The sequence below is a fragment of the Patagioenas fasciata genome, chromosome 12, assembly GCF_037038585.1.
Source record: "Patagioenas fasciata isolate bPatFas1 chromosome 12, bPatFas1.hap1, whole genome shotgun sequence".
NCBI classification, from domain to species: domain Eukaryota; kingdom Metazoa; phylum Chordata; class Aves; order Columbiformes; family Columbidae; genus Patagioenas; species Patagioenas fasciata.
In genome coordinates this window covers 16,300,990-16,328,159 of record NC_092531.1, presented here as the reverse complement: position 1 = coordinate 16,328,159, position 27,170 = coordinate 16,300,990, and the positions used below count along the sequence as shown (strand labels likewise).

The window sequence follows — 27,170 nt, the reverse complement described above, 5'->3', positions numbered from 1 at the left end:
GCAGTCTGCCAGATGCAGTTTGGGTTTTCTTCTCTGTAGTTCTTGACATGGATTCACAGTAAATTGCTCCAGGATGCAACGTGGTGGGGGCCTGGACATAAATTCTGACCAGGTTCTGGCTTTCCTCAGGCAACATGGAAAAGAAAAAAATGTTGGGAACGGCTTGTGCCCTCGGTGTGCCCTTTCGTTGCCAGCTGTTAGCCTGGAATTACCAGCTGTTCAACGGCAAGAAACACAATACCACTTGTCCTCTGATGTATAGTCATCTTGGAAGGCCTGGAGTTCTTCCCTCAGCACTCCAGTGGTCCTGGAGATTGTCACCTTCCAACATGTGCATCACCATGATCTTAAAAATTGAGATGTCAGCATTGATGTTTGATCACTGGTGGAGGTCGTTTGCTTTTCTGCTGTTGCTTTGTGGTGGTTCTTGCCAAGAAACATGACCTCATGTCCTGCCCGCAAAGTTAAGGTGAAGGCTCTTGGTCCAAAGCTTGGTGCCTGTTATGTTTTAAAGGTGCAATTTGTTTCCTATTTTGTTCCAGGTCCTTTTTTGGAGTTCCCAGCGTTTCTGAGTGATTCTCTGGAAGTCCTTTATCTGAACGACAATCAACTGGACTCTATCCCGCAATCCGTTTGCCTTCTGAAAGGTTTAACAGAGCTTTATTTAGGAAAGTAAGTCTGTGTCCTGGAAAAGCTATATGATATTATTTCCATGTTGTTTTAGTGACCAGTCTTCTGTGGAGCCCCACCCCAAATGTCCAGTGCTTTTGAAGTCAAAAAGCTGGATATAGTAAACCCCTTGTTAGAACTGTGCCCGTCATTTGCTTTAGATAGGGAGGAAGCTGGCCTTTTGAATTAGGGAAGATGATCTAATGCTTTGAACAAGGGCCTGGGAAGATAATGTGCTTCCAGTTCATTCTGGCTTTTTGCTGTCAGCTTCTATAGTATTGGAGTCAAATAACTCATCATTTTTGCCTTTATTTCTTTAACTATCCAGTAAAGATGATTACACTTGTCTGCCTCAGAGGATAAATTGAGGTTATACATCACTTTTAGGATGGAAATTACTATTAAAGTGCTGAGTAGTCTTATTAAAATGTTAATGGAAGATTTTTGCAAGGAGAGAATAGTGTAATCTGAGAGTCTGTGAGAGCAGCTACTTAGACACAAAGCCTGGTTGTTGGTAGATTTATTTGTTTTTGTACAGTAACCCTGGTATCCGAGAGCTTCCTCCAGAACTTGGACAACTGGCTAATCTCTGGCAGCTGGATATCGAGGAACTAAATATCAGTAACGTTCCTGCAGAGATCAGAAAAGAGGGTAAGGCTGATCCTCTATGTTCTTTGTTAAATTAACTGAACATAGAATAAAAATCGCTTCCTTTTAATGGTCCTGAACACGAACAGACAGTGTGCACCCAAGCCCTTGTTGAGGTTAACTGGGATTGTGTAGGGAAACCTCCTGCACATATTTGCAAGTTTGGTGATCAATGCTAAGCTCTGGTTATATGATCAATTTAGGATAGATTATGTGTTAAACTGATGATTTATAAATGCAATATTTCATTTGCAGTATGCATGCCAGGTAAATTCCATGGCTTGCTTCCTGAATGTGTATATTTTAGTGTATGTAGACGGTCTTTCTAAAGACTCAAGTGTTTAAGATCAGCAGTTACAGTCACATTGAAGTGACTTTATTGTAAGCTGCAAAGCTTTTGGACAATACTGTCTTTTTTTGTGTATGTTTTAATAAGAAAATCCTGTGGGAACAAAGTTATTAGGAATTATTCCTTCTCCAGCACACTGTTGAAGCCTAAATCTAATTTTAACTGGAAACATAAAAGTAGAAGGAAAAACTGAGTATTTTCCAATACTAAATTAGTATTTTATGTTTCCTTTGAGCTTCTGAAGCATACGAGCCACAGCATTTGTTTCTTCTTACAGTGCTCCATTGTAGAGGCTCGGAGCAGTGACCTTTTTCTGGGGTCTCTATCTCAGGTTTGTCCACTGGAGGTTTCTTTATTTATTCTCTGGATTCTCTCAGCCCACAGCAAAACTGCAGGGAAAATATTAATTCAGCTGATGTTTCTGCAGCAGTAGGTTTTGTGCAGTTGTGCTGTACATATGTACATCTGTAACTGCTAACCACAGATAAAACCTGTTCGCTTCCCACTCCGCAGGCCCTAAAACAGTGCTGGCATACTTACGAGCGCAGCTCCGTAAAGCAGAAAAGTGTAAGCTAATGAAGATGATCGTCATCGGTCCTCCACGACAGGGAAAGTCAACACTGGTTGAGATCCTACAGACAGGAAAGGTCCCTCAGATGATGCACAGCGATGCCACAATACGTACGACAAAATGGGAGCTCCCCAAGCCAGTGGGACACAAGGCAAAGGTGAAAAACAAGTGTAGATTCTTAGCCTCAGTGGGTTGTTTGGGCCCCACAGTGTCCCTTTTGGATTGAAATTGCCTGCCCTTTTATAAAGAACGTTTTCCATTACCTGTGAGCCAGACCTTGCAAGTGACATGTCTTTAGCTATCACAATTCCACTGTTTCATCTCTAGTTGTTTCTAGAGGACAGTTCTGGTTTCCTGAGCACTCAACTTTGTATCCTAAATAGAGAGCCATGTGTAGACTGTCTAAATTCTGGCTCTCCCAGCTCACATGGTTTTTGGACACTGATTCTGAGAGAATGTTTTAAATCAGCTTTTCTTCAGCAGATTTTCCTTTCAATTTGGGCCAGAAAAAGGGACACCAGTACCTAAAGCTGGACTCCCTTGATATCACAATTGTCCTAGGTGAGGAAGGTGGGTGGAAGGTAGGATGCCTGACCTCTGCTATGATCCAGGGGTGTAAGTCATGCCTTAAACACCCAAATCTCAGATGGCTCATTCAGGGAGTGTGTCAACTCATACTGAACTCATTTGGACAGCACTGAATTCATTCAAGCATTCGAGGGATTTGTGGGTGGCCCTGTCCACTGTCTGCCTAGTAACGCAGGGATTAGGGCATGAAGAGTTGGTCCTGAGGTCTTGTCAGAGCTGAGCATGCACAACACATGGCTCTCCCTTGCTAGACAAGAGCCATGACCACCAGGCTGGTTTGGAAGGGATGGAGAAGCCTGCTGAGTTCAGCTATTCTGCAGCAAAGAGTGCCAGGCCAGAGAGAGAATGAAAAGGAGCAAGCACGGCCTGACTCTTTAAAGAGAAAGCTTTGGTGGAAGAAGGGATTTGCGGGTTATGTGTTGAAGCACAATTGAATAAAATAAAAACCTAAACAGAATTGGAGATGTGGAGTGGGATCAAGATGTTAAACCGGCTTTTGTCCCTACCTCTGAGTCTCTGTCTCTCCATAGAAGTACCCACAGCTGAAGGTCTTTTGGATGAGCAAAGCAGTCCTGGTGGTGGTTAGGGCTTGGTTTAAACAATATGGAAGTTCTTCCAGATGTTTCTGGGAGACTTCAGACTGTAACTATGCTGGGAGATTGGAGCCCAACTGAGATATTTAGCTCCTTGCTGAAGTCTCGTAGGGTAACGTGCTGTCTGGGACCAGTCAGTATTTGGCCTGACCCAGTAAGCAGAGCCCACGCGATGTTACATGATGCTCTGAGCTGGCGCAGAGTTTGATTTCTCATCAGTCACAGGCGGGGCCAAGTTTTTAAGGCACAGACTCTCAAGGTACATAGGTGCTTCTGACTGCAGCTGGGAGCCTGGATGCCATTTAAGCAGAGATCCATGCTCCCTCTTAGTGCTGTGGTGGAGCACAGGGAGGAATGGATGCTGAGGTGCTTGGAAGAGAGCCAGAAAACTAGACAGGCATCCATTTACTTGTTCCCCCAAAAATTGTTGAGTCTGACTGTGGCTGTAATTCTGGCCATCTCTACTGTGACACACACATCAGAAGCCTCTGAGCAACGCACAGGAGGTGTTTATGAAAGGCCTGAGAAGTTTCCCGTCTCCTGAGCATCTATATTCTGCTTGGCTTAGTTAGGGCTGAGCTCAGTGGAAGTGATTTCAGCAGGGGGTTTCCTGTTCCCCATGGCAGCGGCAGATAAGTAGCTTCAACGGTCCTGCCGACCATGGTGCAGACAGGGATGAAACAGTTTCTATTCAAAATGCAGTGAAATACAGGGCTCAGAATGAGACCCTTGTTTGTACTGGAGAATCCACAGCATTAACTGGAGATTTACCAGGATCAAGGGCACCTCTATCGTTTTAGCAGCAAGTAATTAGTCTTGATTTCCTGTGGGGAAGTGGTAGCCATGCTCAACAATTGCTTGTTGATTTTTTTCTTTCCTGGAGGCACAATCAGGACATTGAAACCCTTCTTGTGTCATACATTATGCAGGCGTAGGTTTATACTTCAGCTATTATCTCGCTGTGATTTACTGCAACCGTTTGATTTGAACACTTCTCTTTGTCTAAGTAGGTTGATTCAGTGGAGTTCAATGTCTGGGATATCGGAGGCCCAGCAAGCATGTCTACAGTCAATCAGTGTTTCTTCACAGACAAAGCATTGTACGTAGTGGTCTGGAACTTGGCACTGGGGGAAGAAGCTGTGGCAAACTTACAGTTCTGGTTGCTGAACATTGAGGTAAGAAGTCACTGGTGGACCCTGGGGTATCCATTTATCAAACTGTAGCTCAGCACACAGATATATGATATTACAGATTCTATTTGGTCTGCTTTTAAAATCTCCTCAAGCTATGAATTTTGCATAGCTTTTGGAATTAATTTTCCGTTACACTGTAGGCGTATTGCTATATTTAATGGTTTAAATTTATCATTTGCTTTGTTCTCCTTCACACACATCAGAGAATGTAACAAAAGCTGATTTATAAACCCTTGCTAAGTAAGGCTGAACATACTTATTTTGGAATTAGTGTTTGACCACACTGCGCTCCAGGGGGGGTTGAAGCATTTTCTTTCTTGTGTGGCTTAGACACACATTAGTCTGGAGGTTATATTTTTAACACTTTAGGTTCAAATAAGCCAAAGAGTATCCTCCCAGGCAGCTCTCAGCTGGGAGAGCTGTCAGAGCTGCAGAGAATTCATTTGAGTTGATTGGTTTTGATAATACCATATTCATAATTTTTAAAAAAATATTTATTATTTTATATCTACCTTAATATTACACAGTCAGAAATAGGCTCTAAGCTAGTGCCTCTCAAAAAGGAAACAACTCAATGTTACAAAAATATTAGCTTAATAGTTAGCAGTTAAACCCCAGACTAGGTAAGAAAACCAAAAGCATAATTATGATATTTCAAAAATGTATGATGTGCCTGTGTCGTTAATACATCCCAGCAAGCATGTAGTAGCATAGTACTAGCATACAGAGAAAGACGAACATGATGGTTAAAAGTATGGAAAAATTTCTGAGTGCACAGCAATTAATTAGATTAGGCCTCTTCATGTTGGGAAAGAGGCAGATGAGGAGAGCTGCACGTAGACTTGCCAGGGGTAAGGAGAAAACCACAAGGGAGCCTTTGTTCATGATCTTTTACAATAGAAGAATCAGGAGAGATCAGATGAAATAATGAGATGGTATCTTTGAAACAAACAATAGGAAGGATCCCAAACACAACAGATCACTAACCTGTGGCATTTATTGGAGCTACAGTGTGCTGTGGGTGTCAGAAGTTGAAAAAACAGACTGGTGGAAATAAAATCCATCAAGCACTATTAACTCAAAGATACTGTCTCATGCTCAGGAGGTCGGTGAGCTGCAGGCTGCTGGATACTGGGAGAAAATATCTGCTACCCTGTACCTATACTCTTTATTAGTCTCCAGGCAGAATACTGGGCCAAGTGGGCTCTTTGGTCTGAGCTGGTACAGCCATCACTCCTGTGTCTGTGCTGGGTTCCAGTTTGGTATCACTCAGGTTTGAGATTTCAGTGAGCATCGCAAGAGAGAAATGGACTGACTGCAAATTAACGTATATGTCTGCATCTGAATTTTCTTCTGTGGTCAAAGTCATTTGGATCCGCAGGCTGATCCCTGCTTAAGTCTCTGCAATCCTAGTGTGTTTGGCAGCGTGTTCCCTGAAATACGGATATGTTCCAGTCCTGTAATAGAATCATGGAAGGGCTGGAAGAAACCACGAGGTCATCTAATCCATTCCTTTGCACTGATTCAGGATTAAGTAGATTCAGACATTTCTAGCAGTTTATCTCACCTCGTTGTATACCTCCAGGGAAAAAGTTTATGTAACTTTCCCAGGTGTCCATTCCGGAGTGTAACTGGCATTTTTCTGGATATCAAAGTTAGATCTTCTAGCTATAGGTTAAGCTAAATTCTTTTCTGTTGTCTGAGCGGACTTGTAGCAACTTAATACCACGTGGCAAGTCCCCTTATGTTAAGCCTTGATGTATTAAACCCAAACTGACAGTTTCCTGCTCTGCAGTAACTGCAGATGATTAAGACACATTCTGCAGGAGAACTTGGGTAATACCCAGATGGCTTGCCGCTGTTGTCAAGATGTCACAACAGGTTGCCTCTATTTTATGTATAAATTCAATTTTGTTAATGTATATTACTACTCCCTCTTAAATGTTATTCTTTTTCATGTGTCGCCACCAAATTTACCACAATGTAATCTGGATGAGATCATTGTCGCTGTTTTCTCTCACAGGCCAAAGCTCCAAACTCAGCGGTGTTAGTGGTAGGAACACACCTTGATTTAATCGAAACTAAGTTCCGCGTTGAGCGAATAGCGACTCTGCGGGCGTACGTCTTGGCTCTCTGTCGATCCCCCTCTGGATCCAGAGCAACTGGCTTCCCCGATATCACATTCAAGCACCTCCAGTAAGTACTTGTGCCTTTATGAAGCTCAGTCACTCTATTTTATGTCACTTTAAACATTTTTGTAATAATCTCCTTGGCAACGGAACTGATTTAAAGACGCGTCAGCATTGCATTTGGTCTATTTTTGACTGAGATAATGTAGCATAATCAGAAATTCAGTGTTGCTCAGGGATCTGATCATGGATCTGAGAGCTCGGAGCTCCGAAGTCATGACCTTGGCCAGCCTGCTTTAGTGTTCCTGCTCCACTCAGGTTTCTCACTGTTACAATCTGATACAGTTTATTAGACACACAGAGAGAAGGTACAGATTGAGTAATTAATGCTGCGAAGCATGCCTGTTACAGGGTGGGTACTGTGGGGTTTGTTGTGGGGAGACTGCGTGGGAATGCAGCTCACGTGGCAGTGGTGGCAGGATGAGGGGGGGACCAGCCCCCGAGACTCTGGAAGCCCCAACCTGTGCCATCGAGTGCTCCAGGGATGATAAAAGTGATGCTGCTGGGGAAATCGGTGTCAGTCAGGCCACGGGGTCTGACACCAGAGTGCCATTGGGGAAAGGAGGTTTCCTTGGCAGGGAAAGCCGCGTTTGTCAGCCAAGGGAACACACAGCAGCGAGGGAGCGTGCATGCAGCAACCTGCTACCAGACAGTGTGGCATCGCCAACGCCTGGGGCAAGAGCAGGTGGCAGCTGGCAAGTAAGAAAGGGCCCTGCAATGTCCCCAACACTTTGCATCTGCTGCCTGGCAAAGTCACCAGCAGACCTCCCACACTCTGTTCTGCAGACACAAGCACTGCGTCGGGCATCCCAGCTGGCTCCTTCCCGCTAGCAGGGGTGCCAGGGACCCCATGTGAGGCAGAGACTCACCGTGAGAAAGAGAAAGCTTTGTGCTTTGGTCTTCTCAAGCCTCTTTTCCCATCACCACAGAGCATCCTGACATGATCTTTCTCAAGGGGACTTGCTTTCACCCTGCCCCATGTTCCCCTTCTCCTTCCTTTCCCCCTGTATTTCCTTCCAGTCAGAGTCATGCCTGATTTCCTACATTCCCCGGCATCCCAGTGAGTGAACACTTCCCAGTGCCACTGATGACTGAGGTTTAAGATCAAGCGTATTGCTTTAGAAGAGGATTTTCTGTCTGCCACAGGAATGTGTAGGATCAGTGAGAAAGACCCTTTGTTGGGGAAAGTGGAGGAGAACTGTTCTTATCCAGCCCACAAAGAGACCAAAAATAGTAGGAACTGGAGAGAGCAGGTTTTCAGCTTTTAAAGAGATGAGGAAGGCTAGCCTTTAGGATCTAAGCATCAATTCCCAGATCAGAGGATCCAGCTGAGAAAGGGCTGGAACGAGGGTGGGAAAAGGTGTCTGGTAGTCATCATCGTGCCTCTTTGATCTGAGGCAGGGAGAACTGGACTCGTGTCCAGCGATTGCCGGAGCACAGTGTTCTCCTCCTTTCTGCAGTCCCTTCCAGGATATGTGCAGCACCAAAGGGAAAGAGGGTGATGACTTTGGTCAATCTGCCAGGGAAGTCCCCAGAGATCACAGTGCACTGGGGACAGAAGAGCAGGGCACAGCGAATGAAGCAGGCAGAGCTGAGGTTGGCCTAATATATCTTTTCCAGACTTCTCCGCATTTTTCTCTAAAGCTAAAAATGCTCACTGACAGCCTTCCTCCCATTCATCTGACACAGGAAATTTAAAGTCACTGATAAGAGAAAGTGAGCCTGGAAAGGAAGCCAGTGTGCTGATAAGGTTTGATAATCCTCACCCTTGCATGACTTTTGCAGTGAGCTCTCATGTAAGACTCTGGAAGGCCTCGATGGACTCCGACAGCTGATTTTTCATGTCACTTGCAACATGAAGGACATCGGCAGCTCAATTTGCTCACAGAAACTTGCCGGGAGATTGGTGAGAACTCTGTTTTTCCTGGTGATCCTTACTAAAGGGGGGCTTTTTTTGGTCTTGGTTTTGGGTTGGAAGGTGAACTTAAGGAGCTATTGTTGATGCAGAAGGCATGTGAAGTCTATAAGATACTATCTGACTTTGGGGAAAGACAGCACTATAAGATCCCTGTAAAGGGGAGATGACTTAGCCAGTTCATCTCCAGCAGAGTGATCACTCTCTCATACTGATCCTGCTATTTTTCTTGTGTGGCTTGCAGATACCAAGAAGTTACCTTAGTCTTCAAGAAGCCGTCCTTGCAGAACAGCATAGAAGAAGTCAGAATGATGATGTGCAGTATTTAACAGACAGACAAATAGAACTGATGATTGAGCAAACACCTGGAAATGATATCAAAGACTACGAAGACTTGCAGACTGGTAGGTCAGAGCAGTAATTTATTGGAAATCAGTATATGTGACCAATTGAAATTTTCGATGAATAACAAAAATGAGGGTTAAAAAAAGCCCACCAGATAATTGCTGTGCAAAAAAACGAGTTACAGAGTGCTCTACACCTGTGTAGAAGTCACTTTGGAAACTGGTGAGATGTAAAATTAGTAGTGGAACTTTAGGGACAGGGCTGGGAAGTTTCTAGGATGGTCTGAGGATACTGCGTTTTTTTTTAATTTTTTTTTTTTACAAGCGTTTTCTGATTTCATTGCTGCTCTGTGAAGAGTGAGGGTTGCCATAGTTTCAAGGCTGTCTTCTCTGTAGGGCCCCAGTCCTGTGGTCTTTACGGAGGCCTTGCTCTGCGGGAGCTGAGAGCCCTTCCCTGCGAGGATGGCAGAAGGAGGGTAAAGGGGAGGTGTGATGGAGACAGAAACCCTGACTGTAAAGCGGTGAGATGTGGGTTTTACAAGAGGAGTGCCGGATAGCAGCACTCCTCAAATAAATGTTGTTCTCTTGACTTGGCTGCGCGCTGGCTATATCTGGAATGCATAAAACCGCACAGACTGCCTCATAATCTGATTCATCTGCACTGTGGTTTCCTGATGCTGGTCTATTGCTAATCTACAATTCTTTATTTTTTGCAGCGATTAATTTTCTCATAGAAACGGGTACACTACTGCACTTCCCAGACACAAGCCATGGCCTGAGAAACCTCTATTTCCTTGATCCCGTCTGGCTCTCAGAGTGTCTACAGAGGATTTTCAACATCAAGAGCTCCAAGTCTGTAGCTAAGAATGGAGTTATCAGAGCAGAGGATCTCAGGATGCTGCTGGTTGGTACGGGCTTTACTCAGCAAACCGAAGAGCAGTACTTCCAGTTCCTGGCCAAGTTTGAAATTGCACTGCCTGTGGCCAATAACAGGTAGGTTGATAATTAGGGAGGCTTAGCCAGGCTGGAGAAAAACGACCTTTTGATAGGTGGATATTAACAGGCTTTGTCACTGTGAGTAGTTGTCTTGACAAGGATCTTGCTATGAGAAAATATTTGAATGCGTTAAACAGCGTAACGGCAGGCACCCATCCATTTGGACTGGATTTCCTGGCACGAGCGTCCTTTGGTCCCAACAAACTAGGTTGAAAACTTTCCAAAGCAGGTCTCTGTTGCTCTGAGGCTGGTGACAGGCTCAGCCGCCAGCATGGAGGGACAGTGACACTGCCGGGGATGTGGCCAGGAGCAGGTGGAAGCTGGACGCGCTCAGCCGGCACAGCTGCGCTTGAAAGAAGGTGTGAGGTTCCTGCTGCTGGGCCTGAGATATAGGTGGGCCGGAGTCATCTGTTCACAGTGAAAGATCCTCGCTCCAGAGTATGGCAGAAAACTTTGGGTAATCAATAATTATGTCAGCCCTGCAAGCAGCAGTATTGTGTTTCTACTGAAATCAGGAAAGTGCAGCTTCAGTAGCAATGTGGGTTTCATGATTTTTAGCATCAATAGGTGTTGATCGATAGTTTTTCTAGAAATGGTCCAGGAAGCCTCCTTCTCTTTAAATGTTAATGAGTCCTCCTCCCCTCTGCTCCCTGATCTCTTTTCCTCTGGGCAGAGTTCCCTGCTATTTTTCTCTCTCCCATCTGCTTGGCGACAGCCCGTTGTTGCCTTACCGGTGAAACCATAGTTGTATTGCACTTTCGCCGTGGCATTTGCATTTCACTTCCTTGCCCTTCCAGGCCAGCGCGGCTGCATCGCCCTGAGCCTCTCGGGAGCTCTGAATGCCAGCACAAGTGCAGCATTCTCTGTGCTGTCATTATGCCTGTCACTTATCCAGTCCCGGATGCCAACAAATTTTCTCAGGCTTAACACAGATAAAGCAGCAATGTTTCTGCTTAGTCCAAAATGCCTTTTGGACTCCTTGTCGCTATCTGCCGTTTTTCTCCAAGGCAATTGCATTGTCTGTGCCTCAGGAACAAGGAAACTACTTTTTCATGGCCTGCCCAATCTTTTTTAGAGCGATCCAAGCCACATTAGCAGAATAGTCTTCCCACTGATGGACTGTAGCTACAGCAGGTTGGATTAATTTAATGTACTAGCCAGACACAGAGAAGTTATTTGTTACTGCACTTCTGCTGTTATTGTCTAGATTGCCAGATAGGGTTTCTGTGCAGTCAGTAGAGAAAGCAGCTGCCAGTTTCTGCTCTGAAAGGGTGGATGGGGGCATGTTTCATGTATTTTCAAAATTTGCATTGGCTGTTGTTCAAGAGCATCGAATCGCCATCTGTATTATAATCCACCATATAGTTGTGGTGCAGAAGGACCTCACTGGCCTTCTTATACTCCTAGACCCTTTCTTGGATGTGCTGAGGAAAGTTTATTAGCTGTCATACGATGCGTTCACTGCCTTTATAGAGCAAGAACTTGCAGTTTGATGCACTCCACTTTTCTGCCTAAGGTGCATGTAATTTAGCTTTGTTCTGCTTGTTGAAATAGTATGACCATTCTTATTTTAATTTACAAGCAGAGAAAAAAAATTAGCAGTTTTAGATTCCAAAGATGTTTCATGGAACAGATAATTTGATCATGTAAAATGTCATCAGATGTTACGGACTGTGACATATGGAGAGAGCTGTTGTCTAGTGATGGCTGGGTTTTCTGAGCTGATATTTCGGGTTTTACAGAATACTGCAGCTGCCAGAGAGAGAACGTGATAGGCTTAAAGCGTTGGATTTGGACCCAGCATTAGTTCTAGCTGTGTGTCTGGTCCCTGCCACTGTTACTTTGGTCAAGTCCCTTGGCCATTTGCCTCATTGCTGTCATCATGCCCGTCAGTGATGAGCCCCAGACGCCGACACATTTTCTCAGGCTCAGCGCTCATAAAACAGCAGTGTTTCTGCTTATATAAGCAAATGACATTTTTTTTTTTTTTATCGTATAGGCATCTTGGATTGGGTTTGGTACAGAAGAATATCACTGTCAAGAGATTTATTGGCAGGTATTGGAAGCCATAAGCTCCCAGTTTTCAAAGCAGTTGTAGTCTTCCAAAAGGTTTTAGCTTCCCAAATACTAAAGATCAGGACAAATTAATAATCTGGGTTTACTGGGAAATCTGAAAATAATTTGAAACTTTGTGGTCCTCTTCACCAGCATAGCCATGTTACTTCTGACCAGTCAGACTGGGATAGCACTGAGTCTGCTCCATGCTTGGGCAAAGAACCTAGTAACTTAATTGCAGGAGGTGTCTGAGATGGCAAGCGAGATCTCTGCTGGCATCAGTTTGCCAGATGAGCTTTTGCCCCTGGAGTTTGTCAGGGATGTGGCGGGGAGTCTGTCAGCTGCAGTACAGAGCAGCTGGAAACCCCGTCATGCTATCCCAAAAGATGCTCTGGTTCCAACAGCCAGAGCATCCCAGTCCCTGCCGCCCCCAATTGCCTCATTGCCACCTCCTCTCCCCACCTTCTGGGCTTACTGAAACTGAGCTACTGTAAGTTGGTTTTGCATTTATCTTCTGTTCCATGTAGAAGCACAGCTGTAATTCTCAGCTTACTACCAGGGCAGAGCAGTAAAGATAGCAAAAAATGAGTCCCAACATCACAGCTGTTCTAAAGACTCTTATATTTTAATTCATTTAATTTGTGATTACACAAACGTCCTGCTCATTACATCAATTTTAGCCCCGTCCAATAGCCCTGGCTGAATTATGTAATGTCTGTTTTGCCTCTGCTTGCTTCCATAGTGTAAATGAATTTCTCCATGTATTGCTGCAGTGCCTTTAGTCTAAAAGCTTTTTTATATGCAGTAGACTGTGCCATTAAAAATCTCTTTGGAGACTGAATCGCCTTATTATCCGCTAACAATGCACTCACTGTTACAAGCTGTAGCTAAAATTTGAGCTGTTGAATTTGATGTGTTTCAGCTACCTCCTCCCTCATCTGCTTCCTACCAAGCCAGCGTTAGATATCCATGGGCTCTGCCACCACACCACAAACACAGTCCAAAGGGTCTTCAAGATGAGTTTTGTCCCGGTCGGCTTTTGGCAAAGATTCATAGCCCGAATGTTAATTAGCCTGGCAGAGATGGACCTCCAGGTAGGTTACTGTTATCTCTCTGCAAGCAAAAGAAGACAGCAAAGGTTCTTGTTCAGTGTAAGTGTAAGCAGGTGTCTTTTCACACTCAGCTTGCTTCAGTCACAGATTTCAGTAACGTTATTTGAGTAAATAGGGAGAGATGAGACACTGCCATCAAATTCTGATTCTGTTTTCGCAGTAGGTGTCATTTAGAACAACGTATTGGCACCGAGGTAGAAAGCCTGCATTCTCCACAGCCTCTTTATAACACAATCTTCTGGAAGGTCTCAGTACCTCCAGCGTCTTCCAATTACAAGTAATTGGAGTTCTGCCTGCGGCTCTTGTCCATGACTGTTGCACTGGGCCAAACTCTGCTCTTGTGTTTGCCAGTGGAGATCTGGAATAGCTCCACCGAAGTCAGCTATCTGAAGCTATGTGGGTTTAAATTAGAAGAAAATTACAGAACCATTGCCTTAATGGGATAATGAGTGCAAGCAGGCACCCTATTAGTGCAAGTGGTATGCATGTCGTTAAAGTAGTGCTTGTAAGGTTCTGAAAGCTAAGTGAATTTTAGTGTTGTTACAGACATGCTTTTTTGCTGCAGCAGCTTATATCTGAAAACATAGCCCTACTGGAAACTGTGATAAATACCTGCAAAATATTTTTAGTAGTACTCTGATATCTTCTTAACAGCTGTCCATTTAAACTGTGTTCTCTCACTGATGTACAAAACATGGAAAACATGATACCTGTTTTTGGAAGGTCCTCTGTGTGCCAGGTTTCTTGAACCGTGTAGCAACTTTACCTGTTTTAATGGGCTGTCTTGGCAACGCCTTCCTTACATCCTCATGGGCACTACATAACCGCAGAGCACCTTTGCTGGGGATCTCCTCCAGTCCTTGCTGAGGTGAATGGAAAGAATCCCAGACGCCAGACCAGTCTGCAGACAAATAAACGTTAGGGCAGTGAGTACAGTGGCGTTCTGCAGATGAAGTCTTCAGTTTTAAAACAAAAATACATTTTGCTCTAAGTGCTGGTTTGAAGTGCCTTGGAGAAAAGCCATCTTCCTCCCACTGAAACAGGTGGAAAAGTTAACTCTCTACATTGAGGGCAGTGTTAATCATTCACTAGAGCATTTAGTTCTTCTTTAGGCTTCTTTAGACTTTTGCAAATGCAGAATTCATATAACAAATGGCACAGTTATAAGATTAGCTTTGTTCACTGATATGAAATTGTTCCTTTTTGGGTGGCATGGAAAATATTTCTGTTGCTACAAAACCAACTTTTAGTGTGTGTATTTTCATTCCATCACAAATTTTTTTATGAGAACAAGTTGCTCTTTAATGGAAGAGGTACGATAGCACCTGTGAAGTCCAAAAAACCAAGTTGCCTTATTGCTCAATTAAAAAAGCATTCTTATGAGAAATTTCAATGATTTAACGATTTTCATGCTTTTCTGCTTGTTTCAGCTTTTTGAAAACAAGAAGAACACAAAGACAAGAAACAAAAAGGTCACCATCTACAGCTTCACAGGCACTCAAAGGAACCGCTGCAGCACGTTCCGAGTCAAAAGGACTCACACTGTTTACTGGCAGGAAGGTCTGTTCGTTACCTTTGATGGAGGCTATCTTAGGTAATTTGTGTTCGTAATGCAGCGTGCATGACAGGGGACTCATAAGAGTGTATGAAACACATCATATGAATGGAGATGAATGGGCCTGACTCATGCTATATGCTCACTCATCAGTAGAAGAGGAGGCTCTTCTAATATTCATAACTCGTCTGGTAACAACTGGTGACAACCATGATGAATAACTGATTGATTGGCAGTTCTGAATAGATTGACCTTATGTGTTATTGCAGCCACAGATTTAAAGAAGCCTGAAAACAGAAAGCAATATTCAGAGCAGAACTCTTTGCCAGGGCAAAATCATGCATGTTCACATGCAAAGATTTCCTTACATCATTGAGTTTTCCACTGAATCCTAAAACTTCACCACTGCGTGGCAGCAGCTTAGATCAATGGAAGCTGCTTCTGTGCTTTGGACTGCGGGCAACAGGGGCTATGGACAGTTTGTTTAAGCTGACCAAGGCAGAGTGTCCGCCTGGAGAAAACCTGCTGTCCGTGTTCCTTCACAAATGCAGAGAGCCGGTGGCCACTTAAACCAGTCCCTGGCAAGACAGGGAGGAACCACTGGTGCTGTTGTGTGGTTGGAGACCAGTGACTTTCCTCAGTTCATTTAGACAGTCTGTGGATGAGCAGAGCCATGGACCCAGACATTGCAAATCACAGGCTGGAATCCTTAATTCTGGACCCTGGTGATGATCATATTTTATCTCCTCATGTACTTTGGAGAGTTACAGAACGCAGCTTTTTATATTAAAGCTTCTTTTTTTTTTTTTTGGTGGGAATTGCACAAAAATTGTTACGTTCATGAACTTTTACAAGCACTTTATAGAAGTTATTTGTTTATTATTATTAATAATACTATTATTGTGCCACTGAAGTTCTATTACCGATTTTTAAAACTCCTAACCCTCCATCAATCTGGACAGAGCATTTTTGTCAAAACTCTCCATCGTTCCCTGTCCTTCAAGGCCAGAGTTTTCTCTAGGTCTGACCTTCTGTAGCATTTACCAGTTGTGAGCAACTGGCACTTCTGTGCAAGAACTCTCTTATGAAAGTCATTTGCAGAACAGACTGAATTGAAAACCAACCTCAAAGCTAGATTACTTTTTATTTTGGTTACTTATGAACTATGTCTTATTATGTAACTCAGGTTTCCTGCAAGAAAGTAAGTTGTTTGACACTGATACTTCACAAAAGCTTCATGCGGCTGTCTTCTGGCTTTCTCACAGTGTTGAATCTTCTGATGTGAACTGGAAAAAGAAAAAAAGTGGTGGAATTAAAATAATTTGCCAGTCAGAAGTCAGAGACTTTTCAGCAATGGCATTCATCACGGATCATGTTAACTCTTTGATAGACCAATGGTTTCCTGGTAAGAGAACTACTGTAATTTTCTGTGCAGTATTATGTCTTTTTAACAGAAGGTTCTTTGACAGAGCTCTCCAGGTGCACAATATTGTGTGTTAATTGAAGACCCCTCAGGCTCTGACAGTCTCAAGCCAGTAAAGTTTGAGAAAAGCTGGTAACTTGCAAACAGATCAAGGTTCTTTGTCAGCACACCTTGGTCTAGACATTGTGTCTTTCAGTCTGTCAGTCACAGCAAGCACAGGTGAAACATGGCAGTTCAAACAGGACCTGCTTCCCCGTGAGTTCAAGAGATTCTTCCAGTGCTCATAGCAGAGACAGGATTTGGCCCAAACTACTTGGCACTGTCCCTTGATGGCAAAACTCACTTTGGCATCAGCTGGGATCAGCATTTGCCCACCATTTCTAACACCCTATAATTTATAAAATTATGATGTGGGAGGCATGAGTGAATGTGATACCAAGGACCCTGTGCCAAGGTAACTTCCTTGAGTCCTGCAGTTGTTTTTCCGCTGATCAGCACAGATCCTGCTGTTACCCAGCGGGCTGTTTGCAACTCCAATACACTTTGTTTAAAACTAAAACAAAATCTGAAGTGTTTTTTTGTAGTCCCACACTCGTCTAGAAAACAGTGCCAAAAACTCTTAATTGGAGGCTCTCTGTGCATCTTCACATATTCGTGTTGTGGCTGTTATGAAGATAAAAGAAAATTTTATTTGTCTTTGGATTAAAATAATGATAGTGTTAATCACTGGAGCTGCTGGGCAGCCTCGTAGCTGCTGTTCTGCTGCATGGTCATGCACTTTAGCATACGTGGTGATCCCTATACGCAGCTCACACAGATATCCAGCAAGTAAGAAGTTCTCTCCAATGCTTTATTCGCATACTTCTAATTTCTGCTGGTCCTGAATATATTTTACTCACAAAGCCATATGTTCCCTGTGACCAAAGCAGAGTACCTGTTATGTCACCAGTCCTGTCTCCTCAGTACTGTCCCTGCTATTTTTGTATACTTTGCAAAAACATATTTTCTTATTCCAGTCAGTACACTGGAATAAACTGCTGCTTTCATGACTGTGACCATTTTCAGATCACAGGTAGTGACTTCAGACATTTGAATATGCTAGAATCACAGAATAGTTTGGGTTGGAAGGACCTTCAAAGCTCATCAAGTCCAACCCCTGCCATGAGCAGGGACACCTTCACTCAGCTCAGGTTGCTCAGAGACCAGGACATGTTCCTTTGCAGTTTGAGTGTTATGTTGTTTTCTTTCGCTTGCTTGCTTTGAAGCACTCACAGCCACTGAGAGCGATGGCACGTTGCTGATGGAGCAGTACGTGCCCTGCCACATCTGTGCAGCTTCCAAGCCAGAGGAGAATGAGTGTGGCGAGAAGGCAGAGGATGTGCAGTACTTCAACATGGAGGACTGTGTGCTGACTGCCATTGAGCTGGACTACATCACGTGTCCTAACCACCCTGACATCCCCGTTTCTCTCCAAGAGCTGGTCCCAGAGCTTTTCATGACCGATTTTCCTGCCAGGTAATGTTATTTGATAGCCCTTGGTTAAGTTGCAGTGTATCCATGTAATTCGGTTGGATTTTTTCCTAAGTCATCTCTGCTAGAAGAACATACTGACCACAGGGAAAAAAATCATCCTCTCTCAATCCCTACTCTGACAATTCATCCTAAACTGCACTCCTGGTGGTCAGCACACTTGCTTAGACAATCACTGTGTGCTGACCCAAGTCATTGCTTCGAGATCACTGCGGTAGAACATTAAAGTCACTTATAAAAGCCACAGCTGTCCTGTATTGCACAGTACTCTGTCCAGAGCTTTCTGCAGTTGGAGTCTTTCTGGCATCCCAGAAAGAAGATTTTAATGTGGCAAAACTAAAAGGAAGTGCTGCTACGTCACAAGATTGGCACTGAAATCACCTTTAGTTTTGAAGAGCCAATAGGTGAGTGAATTTATATAGATGTCACAGGAGAATTCACATGGAGTTGAGGCTCCTGCTCGGCTGAGGGCTGTTCACCGTGTTGTAGTAGTGTGGCAGCCCTGAACAGCTGAAACGGCTCTTCCCTCCCCATAGCAGCACTGCCAAATCTTTAAGCTGCTTAACTGTGTTCCCAGATGGATTCAGTCTTATACCCTTTATTACTTAGTGTGTAGAGCAGGAGACCTCTTGACAGCTGACAGGACAGGAGACCAATGTCTCTTTTGGTTCACACCTTTTCAGACCTTTCTGTGCCTGATGCAGAGTCGTGAGACCTCTAAACCAAACTGTGTCCTGTCGGCTGCTGTCAGAGGTTTCTGAGCTCCCACTGGCCGCTGTTCCTTTCTTGGGGTCATTTTACTGGGCAAACAAACACCCCATCGGCTCGTCACAATGTTCCTTCCCGCAGTGCTATCTCCTAGAGATTTATTTGACTGGTGCGAGGCGAGTGGAGATGTTTGAAGTGTGAACAGCTGTAAAAGTAGTCTCTGGAAGAGTGGGGAGATGATGAATTGCAGCCTGGGAACAGTAAGCTGATTTGAATAATCAGGTTTCAGAGTGTGGGGCTGTTCATAAACATCCTGTCCTGCCTCAGTGGAGAAATGAGGAACAGGAGGTAAATGAAGCAAAAAAAAAAAAATCATTAATACAGATAAATGGTGCGAATATCTGTACCTGTGTCATCTGCTTGGAAAAGAAGCTTATGTGCTTTCCAGACCTATTTCATTCTTGTGGGATAAATCTCCACAGTAAAAAGCCTTTTTGCTTATTTGCCCAGTTTACTTTTTTTCTGCAAGAAATCTGTTGTACATGAGCCAGCATAGAGTATGTTGAGATGACCAGGGTAGTTTAGGTGATCCAGTCCTGTCGATAGATAAGACAAGAACCTGTTAGGGATTTGTGAAAATGGAAATCTCATTAAAGACATCAATTTACAGTGTCTTTGGGGCTTTTTAATTAAAAGAAAAGTTTCAATCTCTTTTTGGCAGACTATTCCTGGAAAATAGCAAACTGGAATGCAGTGAAAATGAAAACAACGTTCTTGGCCAGGGTGGAAGTGGGACCGTTATATATCGGGCACGATACCAAGGAAAACCGGTGGCTGTGAAGAGATTTCAGATTAAAAAATGCAAAGGTTCTCCCACTTCAGCTGCAGGTATAGTACTTGGGATCGGTGTCGGGAATCAGTTCTTGTAGCCTGCGATCCCAAGCTAAGACCAAAGAGCCTTCGCTCTCTGCAGTGCTGGCAGCGCCTGCTTAAACACAGGTTTGAAATATATATAGCAAAATCGATGTGTTTCCATGGAGGAGGAGGATACATCTTGAAGAGTCCGATGTGGGTTGTTGACACAGGGTGCCAAGGCAGAGCCCTTGACTCGAGTGGGAGACAAGATCTCATCTCCTCTTCCCAAGCTATCTGGCAATGGGAAGTGCGGATTTGCATGAGTTTGCACTGAGGACTTGTGGGTCTCTGCCTTTCCATAAGTCTTTTACTCTGTCTGTGCCAGCAACAAATTGGAAACCCTTCTCAGCCTGACAGCTCCTGCAGGCAGGGACAGATTCTCGTCCTGCACAGGTTTCCAGCAGAGCCTCAATCCGTGGACAAAAGAAAGGGAAAAGTGTTTCATTTTCCTCATTTTTGTCAGAGAAAGATGCAATGAACCCCTGAGCTGTGGAGGAGGCCAGGTGCTGTCCCAGTGACAAATCACCTTTGGAAAGACCAGACCTGCCTGAGCAGTCTGTGGTGTCTCATGGCAGAAGGACAATTACTGTGAAGGGTCCTTCTTCTGGCAGGGCAGCTGAAAAAGGCTAGGAAGGCTCCTTCCACCAAAGGGTCTGCAATGTGAACATCCACACCCACAGCTTTAAAAAGCAGAACGTGGGTTTTCCAAAATCATCCAGGTGATACATGAGAACAGTGTGTGCCAGACACAACTTGAGGGTGATATTGAAGGACCAGGGGAGCACTTGCTTCCTCACGCAAATGTATATAACCTGCTTATAGCCAGTGCCAGTAAGTGGCTCATGCATCCACGTGAGGATGCAACTTAAAGCCCTATTGTTGCCATGACTCCATAAGCTGCCGTGATTCTCCGTGATTAGCACCTTCCAAAGAATTTCTAACTTAGTTTCTCAGCTGGGTCATGAAGAGGCATCTGTTTGTCTTGGCAGATACCATGCTGAAACACCTGAGAGCCATGGATGCCATGAAAAACTTCTCGGAGTTTCGCCAGGAGGCCAGCATGCTCCACTCGCTGCAACACCCCTGCATCGTCTCCCTCATTGGCATCAGCATCCACCCGCTCTGCTTCGCCCTGGAGTTGGCCCCTCTGGGCAGCCTCACCACCGTGTTGTCTGAAAACTCCAAAGGTAAATGCGGGGGCTCCGCCTGGGAGAGCTCACTCTCTGAGTTGTGATAGTGACAAATGGTCAACAACATTTAAATTATTGCTTGATTTACTGAAGGGGATTTTTTTTCCAGACTAGGGGAAGTGGGAGGGATGGAACTGCTCTTCAGCTGTGCCTTTGGGAACCTAGTAAAAACTGATGCTCAGGATTTTCAAAACTGCTTTGGAGATCTGGATTTTCAATTCCTTTGCAAATTAATAAGTGCATCTCACTTCAGTACTTCATGGGTAGTGCTGTGCTCTTCCCCTTGCAGATGAGTGTCTGCCAGTTGATAAATTCTCTCATAATTATCTGTATTTCTGTCACTATCAAATGAATGACACTGATTCCAAGATAATTTGAGGCCATCTGACCCTCTTGGTACCTTGGCTTTGTGTCAGCTTTCAGTCAAACACTAATTTTCACCAGAAGATTTAGGGATCTAGAAGTGAAAGGGTTTTAAAAAATATTCTACTAGAACTGTCAGAGGTTTATAGTAACATGAACAGTGTCATTTCAGATCGTGGGACTGAGTGATGTTTTAAAAGATTGTTCGTTATTGCTCTGGAGTTTAAAAGAGAAAGAGAAAGGTGGGGAAAATTGGTTATTGCAATAACAAGAATTGAAGATAGGTTGTTCCTTTGTGCCAGGGTCTTCCTTTGTGCCGCTGGGGCACATGCTGACACACAAAATAGCGTATCAGATTGTAACAGGCCTTGCCTACCTGCATAAGAAGAACATCATCTTCTGTGACCTGAAGTCAGACAATATTTTGGTGTGGTCCCTGGACGTCAAAGAGCACATCAATATCAAACTCTCTGACTACGGGATCTCCCGGCAGTCGTTCCACGAAGGCGCGCTTGGCGTGGAAGGCACGCCAGGCTACCAAGCTCCCGAGATCAGGCCTCGCATAGTCTACGATGAGAAGGTAACTGTGATGTATCCCTGGGTGACTGTGGTGGGTGGCTGGTTCACAGAATCATGGAATAGCAGGTTGGAAGGGACCAGAAAGATCATCTGGTCCAACCTTACTTGGCAAGAGCATGGTCTAGACAAGCTGGCCTAGCACCCTGTTCAGCTGAATCTTCTACGTGTCCGATGTTGTGGAATCCACCGCATCCCTGGGGAGATTATTCCAGTGGATGGTTGTTCTCATCATGACAAATATCTCTTGTGTCTAATAGGAATCTCCCCAGGACTAAATTGTACCTATTACCCCTCATTTTTTCCATGTGACTCCTTGTAGGAAGGGAGTCTCATCTTCTTTGTAGTCACCCTTTAAAAACTGGAACATGGTGATGAGGTCTCCTTTAAACCTGCATTTCTCATGGCTGAACCAGCCCAGTTCTCTCAGCCTTTCCTCATATGGTGGCTTCCCATGGATTGTCTTTGTGGCCCTTCTCTGGACCCTCTCCAGCCTGTCCACATCTTTTTTGTATAGCAGGGACCAAAACTGAGCAGAGCATTTGAGGTGTGGCCTGACAAGGGCTGAATTCCCCTTGACACACATGGTGACACGCACCAGCTTTCCCACCACAGCCTTCCTTGCTCTCCTCTCCACCCCGCTAAGGGAGGTTTTCCCTTGTTTTTCTCTCTCCGTTGCTGGCTCTAGGTTGACATGTTCTCGTATGGGATGGTCTTGTATGAGCTGCTGTCCGGTCAACGGCCCGTGTTGGGACAACACCAGCTCCAGATTGCGAAGAAACTGTCCAAAGGGATCCGTCCTGTCCTTGGGCAGCCAGAAGAGGTGCAGCTCTATCGCATGCAGGCACTCATGACGGAGTGTTGGGACACTAAGCCAGAAAAGGTACGAAAAAGCCCTCATGAGCAGCATTTTCTGGTCTTGTAGCTACAGAGATCTGGCAGCCCTCTTCATGCAGAAGAGCTGAGCTTGCTCTCAGTACAGCAGAACAGCTCAGTTACCCGTTTACCCCTCCTGCTGATTTGGCCCAGAGCTTCTGTTGACTTAAATGGGAGTTTTATGAACGAAATGATGGCAGATTGGTGGCCTTAGACAGCTGTGGTGACACGAAGGTCCCTCAATGTCAATGGCAGTTAGGCTATTGACTTCACCAGGGCAAGACGTTACCCATAATTTCTAGAAACAGCTTCAGTATCATGCTGTGAATGTAACTATAGAGTCTTCAAACACCCTGAGATTATAAAAGGCAGTATGAGGGTGAAAAAAAGGGTTCAAAGTACAAGAAAAGGATTATGCAGCATTACATTTTTTCATTAATTGCAAGTTGGTGTTTCAGAGCTGCCGTCCTTCAAACAAAGGTCAGCTTGACTCAAGAACAGCTAGACACTGTCATGACAGTGGATCAGCTTTTAAAATTCATAAACCTGAAGAGATCAGTCAATAAAATGTGTAAGAGAATCACAGACCAAACCGTGGAAGTCCAGAAGAGGTTTGGCTTCAGTGTCTGGTATACAGAGGATGCCAAGAACCAGTGAGGAGGGATGTACAAGGAGAATTAGGTGCGGATTGGAGAAAGTAGCTGGAGCATTTATTAAAGACCTACTTCCTGGGTCTCTAGCTTTAATAAATGGTGATTATTATGATTCTTTTATTTCATCTGGACCTCCAGCTGTCTTGTGTGACATATGTCTTTCTCTTCTCCTTTCCCCACAGCGTCCACTGGCTATTTCTGTGGTAGGACAGATGAAAGATCCCACCTTTGCAACATTTATGTACCTGCTCTCCTGTGGGAAGCAGTCTTCCTTCTTCTGCTCCCAAGGACAGGAGTACACCGTGGTGTTCTGGGATGGGAGGGAAGAGACAAGGTGAGACAGCTCATATTAGTAATTTATTTTTTCCTTTTTAAGTGAAAATCCTTCAGTGTCTTCGCTTATGCCTCTGGGAGGGAGGTAAAGAAGGTGAAAGTGAATTTGGGTGAATGCCAAGGAGATGGTGAACACTGTTTTCCCAAACTCTTTTAATTGGGAACAGTGGTTGCTTTATAAAGGATATTTAATGAGCTTAACTCTGCTTCAGTTGATATGAGGAGAAGATTAGGGCAGTGTAATGATTCACACACACAGGATGAAGCATTTGCACATGAGAACAGACGTGTTCTGCCTTTCCTAATGAGGCCATTTAACACTAAACCTTTCCTAATTGAGACTGTAGTTCCACCTCTGTTCAGCAAAGCAATTAAGCACATGCGTAAATCCTATTGAAATCATCGGGAGTTAACCACATGCCTGAAGCTGTGTGTGCATCCAAGTGTGTACAGTAAAATGTGCGCTATACTGAATAGGCATGTGCTTTAAATGTTATTAAATTGTGACTGAGATGATGGTATTTTGCTCAGCCACATGTGACCCAGGGCTAGTTAGGTTTATTTTTATGGATGTTGCTGACTTTTATAGCCCCGATCTTATTTGGAAGCATTCACAAACTGATCTGAAATTTATATTAATGTGTTCATTATTTGCAAGCATTAACCTAATGGGAAAGATACACTATTTGTTCATGAGCTATTTGATTTGCTATTTGTGGTGCCTGGTCAGTCGTTCAGTGCAGACAGTATAACTATTCCCGCTAAAACTGGTGAAACACATGGGACTCACAGATGTATTTTGAATACATGGATGTTGTCCAAATATTCACAGCAATATATCTCAGTGAATCTGCTTCCTGACTGGACAATCCACTTGCTGGAGACTGCTGAATAACAAATTACTTATATGTGACAGATTTCGGGTTGCGTAATTGCTTGTGCCACAGTTGGTGAAACATCTGGGGCTCACAGATGTGATCATGAATATCCACTTATTGTTCAAACACCCAAACCCAATAAACTTCCCCTAACCCCAAACAAACAAAATCCTTTTAGTGACAAAAATACTAATTAGTCATAATTATAAATTATTTTATGGGGCTACACATCTTCGCTCTTATTTGGACGAATCGTGCTCTTCTGTTTATGTACTAGAATAAGTAATGAAGCCAGATAACACTGCGGCAGTGATCTTGGAGAGCCAGCACGTGTTCTCTTGAGAACCTAATGGGCAAGATGGGCTCAGACCTCCCAGCTATTAATTACTGCTGTTCAGCTGGAGCTCTTTGTCTCACAGCTGAATTATAGTAACAGACCACGTAAGTTCTCCTAATCCATTTCCACGCAAAGTTTAAATCTTCGCAGAAGCAGTTGCATATCTGTCCCCTGAGGAAGAACCATGGCACATCTGTCTTTCTCTTCCTTTCCAATGACCGTTTGGAGGGGGTTAGATCCTTGCAGCATTGTTTGGATCTGGACAATCGTGTTACAGCTTGGCCAAAAGTGCTGAGTACTGTTCTGTAGCTGAATGTTGGCTATAGGGAATTGTTATTTGCTCCTTTCAGAAACTACACGGTGGTGAATCCGGAGAAAGGAGTCATAGAAGTGGAGAGGATGAGCTGCCCAGGAATGAAGCTGTGCTGCCAACTAAAATTTCAGAATGCCCTCTGGGCTGCCACCGAGGTGAGTGTCACCTGAGTCTCAGGGTCCTGCTCAAGGGGGACCTTGTTAGGAAAGACACAAATGAAGGGAAAGAGCATCTTCAATTAGTTAAGCCAAGAGCGTTTGAGACAATGGGTGTCTCAGATGAGCAGCTTGGCTTTGCATCTGCTGTCTCCGGGTGTTTTGTTTCTGCCTGTAACTCAGCTGATACCTGGATCAAAATCCTGTGTCCTGGCGTTCAAAACAATCGTGGGAACCTCGACTTTCCGACACAAAACTCTCCGGGTTTTAGCATATCTGTGCCCAGGATTTCATCTGGGAAATGTCCTTATCTGTAAGCGATAAAGGGAAGCAGTGAAAGAAACCATGCGGTTAAGGGTGGGATTTTGAAAGAGGCCTGAGGGATTTGAAAGCTGGTGGGAAATGGGTGCCCAAGTTTTGTGTTCACTGTGGAAAACTGCAGCTAAAATGATAAAGAGAGATCGTGGCTGATTTATCCCTCAGAGCCCTGTCTGCTCATCCAAAAGGGCTGTGTTAAGCGTCAGCCAGTTCTGACACAATCATTTGACACAAAACAAACAAAGAAATATCTGAAACCAATGGAAATGTTCCTGAATTTCAGTGTTTCAGAGAGGAAAAGAAAGGCCACACTTGCTGAATAAATAATTTGTGTTGGTTATTTCATTCTGCCCTAGTGTGGATGCTGGAACTGAGAGTATAGATATTTTTTCCCCTGCAGGAAAATAAGGTACTTTGACTACTTCTGTTCCCAAATTGAGGTAAAGTTCAAATATTCTTATTTTTTCATAACAAGAAATATAGAAAAATCACAATAGAGAAATCTTAAAGCATTTTACATCCCATCTTCTTGGCTAAAATGAAGTGCGTTGCTGTTCTCCAAAGCGAGTGTTCTGTGTCAGTTCAGTAGATTTACGGGTTGTAGAGCAGGTGTAATTCCACATAAAATGTAACGCTGGCTTTTCTTGAATTGACAAATTAATGCAAAATAACATAAAATATATTTCAATTGTCCTGACACACCTGAGGTTTGTTTGATTTTTTGGAAGAATTTTTTTTTTTAAACAGAGTCAGGGTTGTCAGATGCTACTTTTAGATGTGGTGATAAAACACCTATAGTGGTGATTTTCATGTCTTTTTGGATAGTGCATCTACTGCCCACAGCTCATTCTGGGGAAGGCAGAACCTGCTTGGTACCCGCAGACAAAGCAAATGTTCTGCAGGGAAAACAAAGAGAAATCCAGGGTTTGGATATTGAAAAATACAAATAAAAACAGGTTTTGGAGCCAATTTGATCTTGTTCAGGTATGAAAATAGAAAAAGCGTGGAAGATTAAAACTTACAGAATTTTATGTGTTCTTTCATAGGACCAGAAGATTTCTGTGTATGGGTTGCAGGGTATGTGTCCTCTCAAGACTCCGCAGAAGGGTTTGGACACTCCAGCTACTGTGAGCTGCTTTCTGGTGATGCCTGTTGTCAAAAAGGTGAGGAGGAACCTCAGGGAAAAGGGACGTTACTGAGACTGAGCCACCTGCTGCCCAAGTTTGTGTAGCTCGTCACTAGCTGGTGTTGAAGGACTTTGCAATGCCCAGGAACATTTTGGCAGCAGGAGGAGAAGGTTTCCAGGTTTTTGTGCCTCTGCCAGGAGACAGAGGTGTGGGCAAGAGCCTGAGTCAGGGGAACAAAACTGACACTTCCAAACCTGCTGGGAAAATAGTCAAAATGGATCAAATTCCTCTGTGCGGAAGTTTTCCAGCTGTGTTTCCACATCACTGGAAGACAGGGGTTTAGGCTGATCAAGCAAAGTAGAGGGGACATGAAACAATAATTAGAACAGAGATTTGTTAACCACTAATACAGGACTTGGGCATATCCTAACTCTGGTACCCACTTTTTTCCTGGTGTGCGAGCATGCGGTCATTTGTGTGCACAATCAGCTTTAAATATTATCTAGGCTGAGCCACACTTCTCTTTGGATTTAGAATCATAGAATCATTTTGGTTGGAAGAGACTCTGAAGATCATCAAGTCCAACCATCAAATGAGAGTGTTTTGAATGAGAACATTCAAATAATGCAGGCAGTCCAAGTAGTGCCTCATGTGGCTAACAACAAAAGTTATATACTATTTGTCTAGGTCTGGAATTG

At 44.0% G+C, this 27,170-nt stretch overlaps 1 protein-coding gene across 3 annotated transcripts in view; it reads left to right on the top strand.

Annotated features, from left to right (window-relative positions):
* The window catches only part of LRRK1 (leucine rich repeat kinase 1), a 79,035-nt gene that overhangs the window by 43,066 nt on the left and 8,799 nt on the right, over positions 1–27,170 (top strand). For all 3 annotated transcript variants that reach the window (XM_071813981.1, XM_065847793.2, XM_071813982.1), the window contains 19 exons: positions 543–672; positions 1,208–1,320; positions 2,180–2,394; positions 4,429–4,593; positions 6,635–6,807; positions 8,586–8,706; positions 8,960–9,119; positions 9,776–10,052; positions 13,033–13,204; positions 14,653–14,816; positions 16,043–16,182; positions 17,466–17,715; positions 19,160–19,326; positions 20,343–20,540; positions 21,209–21,486; positions 22,171–22,365; positions 23,194–23,345; positions 24,910–25,027; positions 26,392–26,508. In XM_071813981.1, the coding sequence (XP_071670082.1) occupies positions 543–672; positions 1,208–1,320; positions 2,180–2,394; positions 4,429–4,593; positions 6,635–6,807; positions 8,586–8,706; positions 8,960–9,119; positions 9,776–10,052; positions 13,033–13,204; positions 14,653–14,816; positions 16,043–16,182; positions 17,466–17,715; positions 19,160–19,326; positions 20,343–20,540; positions 21,209–21,486; positions 22,171–22,365; positions 23,194–23,345; positions 24,910–25,027; positions 26,392–26,508 (3,305 nt within the window). The remainder of the gene's footprint in view (positions 1–542; positions 673–1,207; positions 1,321–2,179; positions 2,395–4,428; positions 4,594–6,634; positions 6,808–8,585; positions 8,707–8,959; positions 9,120–9,775; positions 10,053–13,032; positions 13,205–14,652; positions 14,817–16,042; positions 16,183–17,465; positions 17,716–19,159; positions 19,327–20,342; positions 20,541–21,208; positions 21,487–22,170; positions 22,366–23,193; positions 23,346–24,909; positions 25,028–26,391; positions 26,509–27,170) is intronic.